Source organism: Populus alba, chromosome 5 (genome assembly GCF_005239225.2).
Source record: "Populus alba chromosome 5, ASM523922v2, whole genome shotgun sequence".
In the NCBI taxonomy this organism is placed as follows: Eukaryota; Viridiplantae; Streptophyta; class Magnoliopsida; order Malpighiales; family Salicaceae; genus Populus; species Populus alba.
In genome coordinates this window covers 3,725,282-3,739,223 of record NC_133288.1, presented here as the reverse complement: position 1 = coordinate 3,739,223, position 13,942 = coordinate 3,725,282, and the positions used below count along the sequence as shown (strand labels likewise).

General features: G+C 32.4%; 2 protein-coding genes across 2 annotated transcripts; one reads left to right on the top strand and one right to left on the bottom strand.

The window, feature by feature from the left end:
* Positions 1-3,242: 3,242 nt before the first annotated feature.
* LOC118051520 (mitochondrial import inner membrane translocase subunit TIM23-1) lies at positions 3,243-4,347 on the bottom strand. The gene has a single exon (XM_035062195.2). It carries the CDS (start codon positions 3,998-4,000, stop codon positions 3,458-3,460), a length of 543 nt encoding a protein of 180 aa, XP_034918086.1. The 5' UTR covers positions 4,001-4,347; the 3' UTR covers positions 3,243-3,457.
* A 2,648-nt stretch (positions 4,348-6,995) lies between these two features.
* Positions 6,996-10,459, top strand: LOC118051521 (trihelix transcription factor GTL2). Its single transcript, XM_035062197.2, has 2 exons — positions 6,996-8,152; positions 8,550-10,459. The coding sequence occupies exons 1-2, from the start codon at positions 7,758-7,760 to the stop codon at positions 10,036-10,038; spliced, it is 1,884 nt and encodes a 627-aa protein (XP_034918088.1). The 5' UTR covers positions 6,996-7,757; the 3' UTR covers positions 10,039-10,459.
* Positions 10,460-13,942: the final 3,483 nt, after the last annotated feature.

The window sequence follows — 13,942 nt, the reverse complement described above, 5'->3', positions numbered from 1 at the left end:
ACTCACAATCTGAATCATGGGACCAAGATAACTTCATAAAAAAAAAATTTTAAAAAATTATGAAGTTTATTTTCCAACAAATTCAATGTTAAATAAAATTAAAAAAAAAAAAACTAAATTCATGAGACAGAAAAAAAATTGAAAAAATTACGAAGTCCAATTATCAAACAACCTAAATTGAAAAAAAAAAAAAAAATTAAAAAAATTGAGTTGTTGAAGGGTGAAATTAAAAATACATGTCCAATTAAAAAATGACCCAAAAAAATAAACCAAGTCAATTTGGTTCAACATGTCAAACCCACAACTTGGGTCATGAGATTAAGATAACCTCATAAAAAGAAAATCATAAAAAATTATGAATTCAAATTTTCAATTAACTCAATGTTGAAGGATAAAATCAAAAATAAAATCAATTAAAGAAAACAACCCAAAAAATAATTTAAGTCAACTCGAGTTAGCCTGTTAAATTCATAATCTAGATTGTGAAATCGAGAAAAAAATTACAATACTCTACTTCAATCAAATCTAATATTGAAGCTTGAATTCCAAAGAGAGAAAACTTAATTCATTAGACCATTATATATCCTAACAGATAAAAACTTGAAATAAATTACAAATCACAATTCCTGAAACAACAAGTGTGGAAAAAAAAAACCATAAAATATTATTTCAGGGAGTAGTGTTGTATGAGTGTTGCGATGATCAATCTTGCAATCTGCAGTAGTAGACAATGTGACAGGCCCGTTTGACAAGTTCATTTGTAGAGATGCCATTTTTACCATGCAGGAATTCAACTTACAAGCAGAGTGTGAAGAAATGATTGGTCGATCACAGCAGTCGGTCACTATCAACCCGGAGAAGCTGAAAGCAGCCGTTCACAAGCTTTCAGAAGCTGAAAAGTAAAACACTCTAAAATAAAATAATACATTCTCCCTCATGATTAAGAACATGGAGGAGCTCATGACACAGAAAACCGCAAGCCCCACAAGGTATAGAATTCAAAGAAGTGAACGAGACGTTGCCATTATGAATAAATCCAAACAAGTTATGCTCTAGATACACAAGAATATAAACTAACAGTTGCAGCAAAATCAAATCCATCAACAATCAGGCGAGTGAAGAGTAATAACATCTGCTGAAGAAATAAACAAAAACCCCAGTTACAAGATGAATCCCACCTACACTACAGCGAAAGGAATATCAGAAAGTATATTGAGTTAATCACAGTGAGGTCGCTAGCAGATATCTTCTGTGCTGCTAGCCACCCACCTCTTTGTGGCATTTTCTATTGATTCTAGATGGAACCAGGAATATTTCCTCCAAAAACCTTTTTTCTTTTTCTTGTTTTTACTATTTTAAATCTTTCAGCTACAAGATTAGAGTCAGAACTTCCCTGTCTTGCATTCCTCTAAAATTGAGTAATCCCTCGTTGACCAGCAGGTACCTGCCAATACATACCTGGTGTGATTTCCTTCCTGTTTTATATGGAGTAACTTGTTGTTTGATTTTGATGCATTCCGTCTCATATTTCGGATTTTTTGTCAGAATTTGAAGGCCATAAAATTCACAACTATCTTCGTATTGCAGGGTGACTGGTACAGGTCTCAGCTCAAAAGTCAAAATCCGTGGTGGTGTCATTCCAGGTTATCGCCACAGGTAGGATCTCTCGGTGGAAGCCAATTCAGAAAAGGGATCCAAACCCATGTCGTGAGTGTGAGACACTTGTTCACTTGGCACTGGCATTTGTTCCCAGGAAAGCGTCGTTTCTAAGCCGCAGTGGCAAAGGGGTCATATGGGGTCAAAATACAACAATTCTAAAGCGTGAGATAGGCAATGAGGGGAGGAGAAAGTGGACGAGATGGAGGTGAAATGGTTAACATTAGGGACCACAGAGAGGGAAAAAAAGTAAACTAAGAGCTGCCCTAGTCCTTTCAAGAAAATTGTCAGCACACACATGTCCATGACCTTTCATGTTTTCCACACATATCCTGGAAATCTAAGCATCACCAACAACAAAACTCCAGGACCAGGAGCCACCTAACATAACCTGCAGACGTAGGGCGGCCAGAACAATCAATGACCTTGGAAAAGAAAAAAGAAAAAAGTTGATGATGAATCATCAGTAACAAACAAAACTCTTCCATCTTGCACCAGGCAAATCAGAGAATACCAAGCGGGCACAAATGACAAGAACCCAAAAATTGAGATGTTTAGACCACAGAACAACATGCAACTGATACCATCCCATTTCTTGAGTGCATCTGTTACAACCACTTAATACTTTTCTTTAATTACACTAGAAAATCTGTATGGATTTCATAATGAAACTGCTCTTTGCTTAGTAACACTTAAAGCAACATCCATATTGTTTGATCTTATTCCCTGCAACAACACGCTAAAAATATACTTGGTTTTAATCTTGAGAAGACAGATTTGCCAAAATGAACATCTCCAAGGAAACTCTATCGTTCATGGAAATGATAAAAAAATTTAAGCTTGAACTCCAGAAAAAGTTTACAGCCACAGAGAGATTTCCTAGCCATGTGTTGTCTAATAATATTGCACAGAGAACTCTATTGCACACTAACTGATCGGTATTCCTAGCCATGTGTTTCATGGAAAAACAGTGTCCTACTCCACCAACTCCCAAATTTATTCCCCCAGTAATTCCTAGATTATCATTCGATCTCCACTGAAAATACCAGCTGATTCCAACCAAAATTAACAGGACACCTGAATAAACATATAAAAGATACGATATTTGAAAGAGCTCGTTTACATGGAAAACTAGTCTTGTACAGCAAGCTGATGCCCTAACAGGCAGGCAATCCATAGTTAAGGCGCAGCAACGAAAACTTCATCACATCACAAATTGTGTCCGTAAGATTATCAAGCAGAATAAATCTAAAAAGGATACAATAGCGTGACACAGATATCATTCCATAGGCCAAGAACTTGAGTAGCTACACATAGCTTCACAGGTTCAACAAATCCATTAAAACAGGTATATGCTACCGAAGTGATGGAAACCAACAGGCTCAATCACAAGAAAACAACAATGCTCACCAAAAGTAATTTAATTTTACACTACTCCTAAGCCCTATCAAACTGCAACAAAAAGTTCAATTCTAGCCAATAAACAGCCAAAGAATTCGGAATGAATCAAATCTCCTCAGGTAGGATTGGACCAGTCAGTTACCAGCTGACAGCTCAAAACAAGGTTTTTAGAATGTAACGTCAAGTTAGAAAACCAAAACTTCCTATAAACAGGAACAACAGCGACAACACATGCCAAGTCGACCAACAGAATTACAAAAATTTGGTCATACAGATTATTACACCAACGCAATTTATAACTACAATCCCAAAAAAGAAATACATGTATCGCCAAATAACCAACCCCTCATAAAACCATCTATCCCTTGTAAACCCCAAAAGACCATGAATTTCAAAATTTTCAAATAGGCACGTATCTCTTAACAGCCTGCTTCCCAGAAACCGCAGCAGCTGCAGCAATCCCGCCAATAGCACCAGCGATAGCAGCAGACCTAGGCCCTTTCGCAGCGCGATAAATAGCACCAGTACTAAGACCAGCAAGAACAGTATTAACCAAGTCATCAGTATCCCTCCAATGAATCAAACCACTCTCAATCCCTGCAAACATCAACCCCAAAACACCCAAATTGTTTCCAAATCTTCTACCCATATGACCACCAGAATTCAAAACACGATTAACCCTCAACTTTAATGTCTCTCCAGGCTCCGCAGCGCGGATTCCTTCAATAGAACCTTTAGCACCACCTGATATAGCTCCTGCTAAGTAACCTGTGCCAGTATAGTACTGCAGACTCTCACTCCAAGAACGGCGTTGGTGTAGAGACTCTTCGTGGAAAAGAAATTCTGGGGATGTTGGAAGCTTGTAAAGGTTTTGAGCTGGAACATTGTAGAGGTCTTGATATGGGTGGTATTTCCTGTATCTGTGATCATTTGGGTCATTCATGTTGCGATCAAAGTTTTGATATTTCTTGAAGAAAGATTAGATATTGATGGAGTTTTTGACAAAAATATTGGATTTTTATGGGCTTCTTTGATAGGAAAAGATCGGATTTTTATGGGTTATTGAGCGTTTTCAGAGAAGGAGAACAGGTTTTATTGATAGAGGAGAGGAGGGTCTAGGGATTTTTTTGTTGATTTGGGGCTGCTTTCCTTTTGATCAAAGGAAAGGCTTCTTGGAAGGAGAAGGAGGAGGGGAGAAAGGGGGTGATTTGTTTTTGTCTTCCTCCTTCTAGGGTTTAAGAAGATGGCTTTTCTAGGTTTTAGAGGCTGACTTGGCCAGCCAAAAAGAATTTTAGGGTGCGGTGGAGCTATTTCTAGCAATTTTTTTGTGCTGATGCTTTATTTTTGTATTTTTTTAATTGAATTTTATATTTTATGATATATCCTTGGAAATTTTTGGAATTATTGATTAAAAGATTCTTTTAGGTTTTATATTTTTTATCCATATTTTTATTAAAATTAAATATTTTTTTAATAAGCTTTTTTATTTTGTATAAAAATTGTAAAATATTTTATTTTTTATATTCTATATACTTTATTTTATAAAAATGGATAATAAAGAAATTATATGGGCCTCCTATAAATATCTGTCATGATAAAATATATATAAAAAATAATTTATAATATAAATATAAATAGAAGCATGTATAAATAGAAGATTTTAATATTTTAATATTTTTTATTCCTCAAATAAATAAAGATAAGTAATATTGTTTCAATTAATCTACCTATGGCCATTTTCTTTTTTTTCTTTTTTCATTTCTTTTCTATTTTACCAGAAAAGGAAAAAAAAAAAAAAAAAAAAAAAAACAGTTTCTAGAAAGAGCGCACAGTCATCCCTCAGAAGAGGAATATTCCTGAAGCGGTAAGTAGATGGCACGTGGAATATTCGAGACAAGCCACTCGGATGGTCACTCCGAGCAAAGAAAAGGAATCCTATTCTTCACCACTCTTTCTTCTTGGATTTTCGCTTGAATTTATGGTTGTGTTATTTTTTGAAATTTATTTCAAAATGTTAATTTACTGAAAAAAATTATATTTATTTTTTATTATTTTTATGTATTGATATAAAAAAAATCTAAAAATATATATTTTTAATATTCTTTCAATTAAAAAACATTTTACACCCATTACTAAACACTCATGGTTAGCATTACATTAATTTTTATAATTATGTTGTGTATCGATTAACCAAATATTTTTAAATTTTTAATTAGAAAAAAATATAAATTATACCACATTATATCACAAAAACAAACAGAGTTTTTGTAAATTATACATCATTAGTTCATATATATTTTAATTATAATCTTTATATTTATCTAGTTTGATGGCAAATCAATTTTAAAAATGTAAGATTCATAACTTCATTAAAGCTATTTTATAGTAAAAATACATAAGATATTGACTTGATAAAATTTAATTGACTCGATCGGGTTTTAGTGACTCAAACAAACCTGATTCAAATATAATTGGATCAAAATCACTAGAAAAAAATGAATGAAAGATTGAGGTTTTAATAAAAATATTGATCTAGATTGACCCGATAATACAATAATCAAGTGCTTAATTGTTATTTTAGGAGCAATTTGATATTTTACTTAATGTATATAATGATTAAAATAACTATTTTTCCCGGTTTCATCTATCGATATTTAATTGTTCTGAAAATAAACATAAATGGTTTTTTTCTTGTTTAATTTAGAGTTTATCACAGGTTTCAAACAAAAATCTAATTTATAATTTATGTATAATTTTGCGAGCATCTAATTTCTATTATATAATTAAGTAAAAATTATTTTAAGAAGATTATTAAACCTAGTTAAATTCATGAACCAAGTCACGTGTGGCTGGATTCATCCAATTTATTATTGTCTCAATACTGTTTTTTAAAAAAATATTCTTGGTTTTGTTTATAAGTTGATTTATGCTTTTACTGATCATCCAGGGTTTTTTTTAAACAAATCATCAACCAATTTATATCAAATTAGCTCTTATATGGTTTGGCTAAAAACTTATGCCATGCAAGGAGCTAGGTCAAGAAATCTCAAGATTTACTTGCTTACTGAAGTTTAATAACATTGTCAAAATACTCCTACATTTTTAGTGGTTTTTTTTTTTTATATATATTTTTAAAACAGTTGATCCAGCCTATGAAAAACACAGGCCAATAAAAAAATAAGATTTATAATTAAATTTTCCCTACTCTCTTCTCAAAAAGATTAAAACAATGAAGAAAAGCATATGCACAACATTAGTTATTAAATCCAGTTTGATTCAAAAAATTCATTATTAAAAACTTGATTCAAGATAAATTTAAATTTAAATTATAAAAGACTTTAATCTAATAAAAAATGATTGACTTAAATCCAGTTTGATTAAAAAGATTCACGATTCAAAATTTAACAATGGTAAAATCATTATATAAACTATAAAAGATATTAATCTAACGAAATTGATTGACTTAACAAGCTAATTTATAATCTACTTGGCCTTAACAAATTAACACTAATAATTTTTTTTTTGAAAAAATAAAATAAAGTTATTTTAATAAAAAAAATAATTATACTGAGTCGAACCAGCAACCTAACAAGCAGCGACAGATATGACATCCATGATGCTCATTACCGGCATTCGTAGAAAAGAAAAGCAAGAAATAGTCGTTCTTCCACCCTGGACCAGCTGTGGACCGTGACAACTGAGTACATAATTGTGGGCCAAGCCCAACTTCGACTGTTTCTACACCAAGCAGAAAGCCCAGTTGATGACAAGGACAGGTTGAGAATGGACACGGTTTGCGCTCTAGAGTCTGGACCAAAGACCGAAATCAAGCTGGCTGCTGGCCCACTGCTTTTATTTCTGGGACCTGCAAGATTTCTTAACCCTCAGCTGCTTTTATGAACTAAATTTTTTTTAGGTTCAAAAGATTTGTGATTCGGAACCCTAGAAACCAGTAGTGAGCTAAGGTAAAAAGATCATTCAGCCTCCCAAAAAAAGAAATGTCCATGTTTAACCCTACTACTAGCAGAAAACTCAAGACCCAAAAAGAAACTGGTCATCTGTCAAAAGATCTTCCTCCAGACTCAAAGGAATGTCCTGATTGATCCAAAAGTTGATTCTTCTTTATGAATTCATGAAATTACACAGCGGTTGCAATCAAACGTTAGAGTATTTTCAAATACCCCCTAGTAGTAGACAGTTGGATCGCCATAGCAGAAGGGGCTGGCCTTGCTGTAGCCCTCGGTACTGTGTATAAATAAACCCCATGGCAGCTTCCTTCCTGAAACATATAATTTGGTCCCAGACCCTGCATGTTTTCACGTGTCCTGCCATCTCTTTGCCGTTGATTACACCATCATGAGCATCAGCAATTGCATAGGATTCTAAAGGACTCGCAAATACAATGATAGGTATCGATTTCAAGCCTACTACGTACTCCCAGCCTCAGCTATGGCTATGTATTCCACTTTCCAACTTCAAACACGACATGACAATTTTATTTCATAGGATAGTGAGTTCACTTTCCTCCAAAAGTGTGTGGTGGGCTGTCTCCAGCCTTCCATGACAGGACAAAGTACTTGATAAATGAGAGAGAAAAAAAGTTTTTGTTGCGTTGTGAGTATCATTTTCTCTTTTTCCAGTTTACAGTGAGAGAGAGGTAGGTAAGGAAAGTAGAGAGAACGCAAACAGTGAGCACAAAAATGTTTGACGGAGTAGCAGACCAGTTCCACCAATTCATAGCTTCAAGAACAACATCACTCCCTCTCCCCAGTCTCTCTTTCCCACCTCTTCATGGCTCCTCTAATACCACCAGCTTCCCTAGTTTTTATCCATACACAGCTACTGCTGCTGCTACCTCTCAAGTACCACCGCAGCCAAACCTTTTGCACTCATTGCACCAAGGTTCACCCACCAACAAAAATGATGAGAAACAAGAGAATAACTTGATGGCTATGAATTTGAAGTTTGAAAGAGAAAGATCAATACCAGAATTGGTCAATCCTTGGTCTAATGATGAAGTGCTTCCACTGTTGAGGATCAGATCTAGCATGGATAATTGGTTTCCTGAATTCACTTGGGAACATGCATCATCAAGGTAAAAACAATATATATGTACACATCAAGATATTGCTTTTGATTATATATGCTTCTTCTATTTCCATTCCCTTTCTCTTTCAGTCACTAATTAGGTATTGGACTTGGTTTTAGTATAATTACTCTATTCAAGTTAATCAGTTGGAGATTTAATTAAAGTGAATTTAGCGAGAGTACTTGAAGATATGATCATGATCAATCAAAATAGTAGTATAGCTTACAAGTTCTTCGTATCAGCATCTCGTACAGGGATTTCGAGTCACATGCGCGTGTGGACAGCATTTAAATAAACACTTGTTTGTGTACTATACAATTAGATAATAATTAATGGAATAGAGAAAATAAAATGCTAATGATATACAGGTTATTTTGGATTTACACATTTAAGATGGCTACAGGAATCTTGCAGAGGCTGGTTTCAAAAGGAGTGCTGAGAAGTGGAAGGAGAAATTTGAAGAAGAGAGCGGATACTTCAATAGCAACATTGATATTTACAGCAAGAATTACAGGGCTAGCTTTAGTGAGTTCGAAGAGATTTATCATGGAGATCAAAACCCTGATCAGCAAGAAGCTACAGCTGGAGAAAAGAAGATATGCAAGCCAGGTGAAGATGAACAACAGGATAAGATGGGACAGAACTTGGAAGAAGAAACAAGAATTGATCAAACTGTAGGAAACCAAAGCGTTGAAGATAATGATGGGAAATTCGAGCAGTTTGAAAAATCAAAGAGAAAGAAAAGAAAACGAGAGAGGAAGTTTGAGATGTTCAAAGGTATTTGTGAAGATATTGTGAACAAGATGATGGCTCAACAAGAAGAGAAGCATAATAAACTTCTTGAAGATATAGTGAAGAGAGATGAAGAGAAGTTTGCGAGAGAAGAAGCATGGAAGAAGCTAGAAATGGATAGGATCAACAAGGAACTTGAACTTAGAGCACATGAACAAGCTCTTGCAGGTGATAGACTTGATACATTAATCAAGTTCTTGAAAAAAATCACATCAGGTGATTCTTCTGCTGAAATTCTTGGAGAGACTAGCGCACCGGATCTTGTTAAGGTACCAAAATGTTCAAATGCTTCCACTTCATCTTCCTTACTGCTAGCACAAAACCCTAATCCTGCCAGTCAGACCAGTAGCGAAAGCCAACTTGAAACACCTACATCATCTACCACAACTCTAGAACATCAAAAGTCTACCTCCATGCCCGCCAAAACCAACACTTCATGCACAGAAAATCAAGAACCTCAAAACCCTAGCTCAACTCTTGCCCCAAACATTCCACAACCGCCAACGACTTCATCGACACTAGCACTAGCCCCCCAAAACCCCAATTCTCTCAATTCCCACAACAGCCCATCAGGACCATCTAGCATACTGCCCATGTATAAAGTGCAAGCAAAGTCTACATCCAACGATGAAGATGACATTGGCAAGAGATGGCCAAGAGATGAGGTGTTAGCCTTGATAAACCTAAGGTGCAGTCTCTATAACAACAATGAAGACAAGGAAGGATCAGCGAAGGCTCCAGTATGGGAAAGAATCTCACAAGGGATGTTAGAGTTGGGTTACAAGAGGAGTGCTAAGAGATGCAAACAAAAATGGGAGAACATAAACAAGTACTTCAGAAAAACCAAGGATGCTAGCAAGAAGAGATACATTAATTCAAGGACGAGTCCTTACTTTCACCAATTAAGCACTTTGTACAACCATGGAACGCTTGTAGCACCGAAAAACCGCTCGGCTTCTCCGGAAAACCAGTCCAACTTGTCGGAAACCAGGCACAGTAGTGGCTCATCACAAAATGGGACAAGCAATAATTCAGCAATGCATGTTGTTGAAGGTGAGAAAAACAAGGTTCAAGTACCACCTTTTGATTTTGAATTTTGATTTCATAATGTTATATGGTAATGATAATAATACAGTATTAAAGGAAAATTACTATGAAAATCCTATAGTTTAGTCATTTTACAATGATTTTTGAAAAAATAAAGTTTACATCCCTATGAGTATATATATAAAATAAACTAAATTATAAGATAATTCAGGATGTAAAATGCAAGTTTTCAAAACACGGAACTAAGCTATAAGATTGCCAGTGTAATTTTCCCTAATAATATATAATACATTGGGCTATAATAATTAAGTGGGCGTGTTTATTATTTTGTAAACAATAGGCAGTATCTTGTATTTAGCATATTGTTTTGAGGGGAGACATGTAAGATTTGTATTTTAGTGAGCACCGACAATTTGAGAAAAGTGTGAGGACTAAATTAATTTATTGGTTCAGATTGAAGATAACTTCTTACAATTTTCTTTTAGAATTGCTTGCTATCATTAATTCCATATATATGGGACTGTCGTTGCCTTTTCAATATAATTTCTTGCAAAATAAACCTAAAAATTGCAGAGCTTTAGGCAGTCGAAAAAGGAGAGCAGACATCATTGCTTTTCCAACCCAGCTGGAATCAAAGATACATGAATCGATGGATATATGCTTACAACTTCTGTTTTCACAGCAAAACATAAAACGTTTTCAGGATCTTGATCTTATCTGCGCAAGTTCATAACTCCATGACAGTACTGTTACACACACACACACACACACACTGCTACTAAACTACAAGAAACCTTACAGCGACAACACAGACATGATGCAATGATTCTGTTGAGGTAGTGAGACCTACCACACGACCAACTGATCAGAGGAGGCATTTATAGAGATGAAGATTTCTATGGTGAATGTCTCCAAAAAAACTATGAGATTGAAAAGGAAAAAGAAAGGGGAGGGACCCTCTTTCCTTTGTCTCTGTTAACACCAAACCCACTGTTGGGTCCTATCTATAAATAACTCGTATGTAATTATTGCTGGATTCTTCAAGATTTGAATTTAAATGTTTTTACTTTTTATAAACAAAACAAAAACAAGTTATTGAGGTTGTGATTGTGAGTAAACTCCCTTAAAATGTTCATATTACATTTTAACTGGTTTGATCGGATTAACTATATTACTAAAAATTAAATCAAGTTAAATAAATTTAATTGAATTAATATATTAATTATTTAATTTAATTAAAAATCCAATATAAGTTAAATTTCGATTCCCTAAACTTCTCGGGTCACTCAGGCAGAGGCCTGACAAATGAGTATAAGCATGTGATTGAACTCGTTGGGGTTTAACAAGTGAATATATAAGTACGTGATTTGGAAAATGCAGGTGGTCGGATGCTTTTGTCCACCATCTTTCTTCAATTTATCGTTAAATTTAACTTTTCGTCAAAGAAAAATAGTTCACGGAGCGAACTGGATCGAATAAATTAGATTTAATTTAATTTAAGCATACTAGACTTGCTGTTGCTACGGCAATCGAGAATGGTGTAAGACAAATTCTAAATATTAATTTGGAGACTAATTTTTAACAGTATTACCTAGGATATTTAGTTGTTGAGGAATAAAATTGTTTTTAAAGATGGAATTATAAATTTATTTGATTGTTTTTCTACCGTTATGTTATAATTGAGTTGCTATTTAATTATATGTTTTGAATTCAAATTTTACAGTATCATGATCTTTTAACATCTTTTGATAACATCAAATAATTATTATAGTGTAATAAAAAATTTTAGGTAATTTTTTTGTTTTTGTTGTAGTAGATTAATTTTTTTTCTCTAAGTATGTTCATTTTTTTTTTTTGTTATGTCTTTGTATTTTACTTTGGCTATTGACTTTATGACCTTTTCAATTTATGCTTGATGATTATAAACAAAAACAGCACGAATCAGTGTTAAGAAGAAAAATGATTATGATAATATAAGGAAAAATATTTTTTAAAAAGAGAAATGATGATTTTTCTCAAATGAAGAATAAAATATAGTGAAAATAATATAAGAAAAAATAGTCCTGGTTAACTAGAGTTAGCATGACAAATCTGCAACCTAATAATTAGAGTTGAGCTAGTATGGGAAATATCATAAAATCCACAGCTTAGATCATAAGATTGGAATAACTCGATAAAAAAAAAAATTATAAAACTTAAAAAAAAAAAGTTTTAATTCCTTAAACTCATGACTTGAACTATTAGACTCGGAACATTTTATTTGAAAAATTCACTTTTGATTTATAAGAAATTTTTTATTTTTCAGATTTAATCCTTATTTTTTTTATTACTATTCATTTTATTTAAAATTAATTTTTTTCAATCACGTCTTCTTTTAAGGTTTGTATCTATTACATTTGGTCTTTATTCTTTTAATTGTTATTTTTTTATTTGAAATAGTTTGTGAAATTGGATTTTTTTAAAATTTCATCCTCCTTTAATTTTTTTTATCTATTAAATTTGGTCCTGATTCTTATAATAAACTTGATAAAAAAATAAAAATATTAATAAATTATTAAACAACTTATTTTTTATAATACTACCAAATATAAAAAAATATTTCATGTTTTAGAAATTTATTTTATATAAAAATTTATTTTTTTTTAAAAGAGCTTACTTTTTCAACAAACAAAAAGGAAAAGTGATTGAGAAAGGGCATATCCATTTAATTCCATCACCACCAAGCCATCCATCTTTGAAGTTTCTCAAGTTAAATTTTAGAAAACCAAAAGGTGGGATATAAAAATGTCGACCACGTGAAATGGGCAATATTGTAATCTCCATTCTTCATGGATGAGCTATGGGTAAGCTAGTTGATGGTACACCAAACACACACACACACACACACACACCAAACACACACACACACACACACATATATATATATATATATGGTGTCATCGTGGTATATTGGGACAAAAAAAACTAGCTGTCATCCGAGTCATGTACATGCATGTGCCATAGAAATCTTAAGTTTTGACCAAGGAAGTCGAAAACAGCTAATTTAAAACAGCACAATATATTGAAATAAACAGAAATTAATAGAGATAAAGAAGATAAGATGAAAAAATAAATGGAAATAGAGATAACATTGTGTTTGATAATAATATATAAAATATATCTGAATGATTATCTATATATCATGTTTATGTTATAATGACTAAAACAAAATAAAATATATCATGTTTATGTTTTATTCGTAATATGTATTAATATCAAATTTATATATTTTTAAAAATAATTAAATATTACTTTTGTTATTTTAATTTATATTGAGTTTTAAAATTAATAATTTTATAATGTTGACCTGGATCAACGATCAAATCAATTTGTGACTCGAGATTTACCATGGTTTGACCTCATGAGTTGATTTTAAAAATATGATAATAATTATTTTTTATTTATATATATATATATATATATCTTAATTCGATTAATTTTCAAATTAAGAATTTTACAATGATATTTTAGGAATAAAAAAAATATTACTTCTAAATATATATCTTATTTGCATTTTATGTTTTGAAAATATAAAAATTTACTAAAAGATTATTTAAATAAATTTATTCTTATAATTATCTTTATCTTTTCAACCAAATCTATACATACTTAAAAAATAAACTTTAAGTAATAAACTTAGTTCAATATTGTAGTAAATAAGGCTATTAGGTAAATACATATACACGTGCTCAATGTGCTATTATGTACGTATAATTTCCACTCTCTTGACAATTGAAAGCCACGCATGTTTACTTTGGTAGCTTTCGAGAATCGTAAGATAAAGGATACAATATCTTTATGTACTGTATATTTTTGAAAATATAAAAATTTATTTTAAAACTATTATATAATATTTTTTTTATGTATATTTTCCGTCCCAAAACATTAATTGAATAACCAAATTGTAGTATATTTTCT

Excerpts from the sequence above, each read along its gene's own strand:
- LOC118051520 (XM_035062195.2), bottom strand. The coding sequence starts at position 4,000 with ATGAATGACCCAAATGATCACAGATACAGGAAATACCACCCATATCAA.
- LOC118051521 (XM_035062197.2), top strand. The coding sequence starts at position 7,758 with ATGTTTGACGGAGTAGCAGACCAGTTCCACCAATTCATAGCTTCAAGA. Across the intron at positions 8,153-8,549 it reads TGGGAACATGCATCATCAAG|GAATCTTGCAGAGGCTGGTT; the intron begins GTAAAAACAATA and ends AGATGGCTACAG.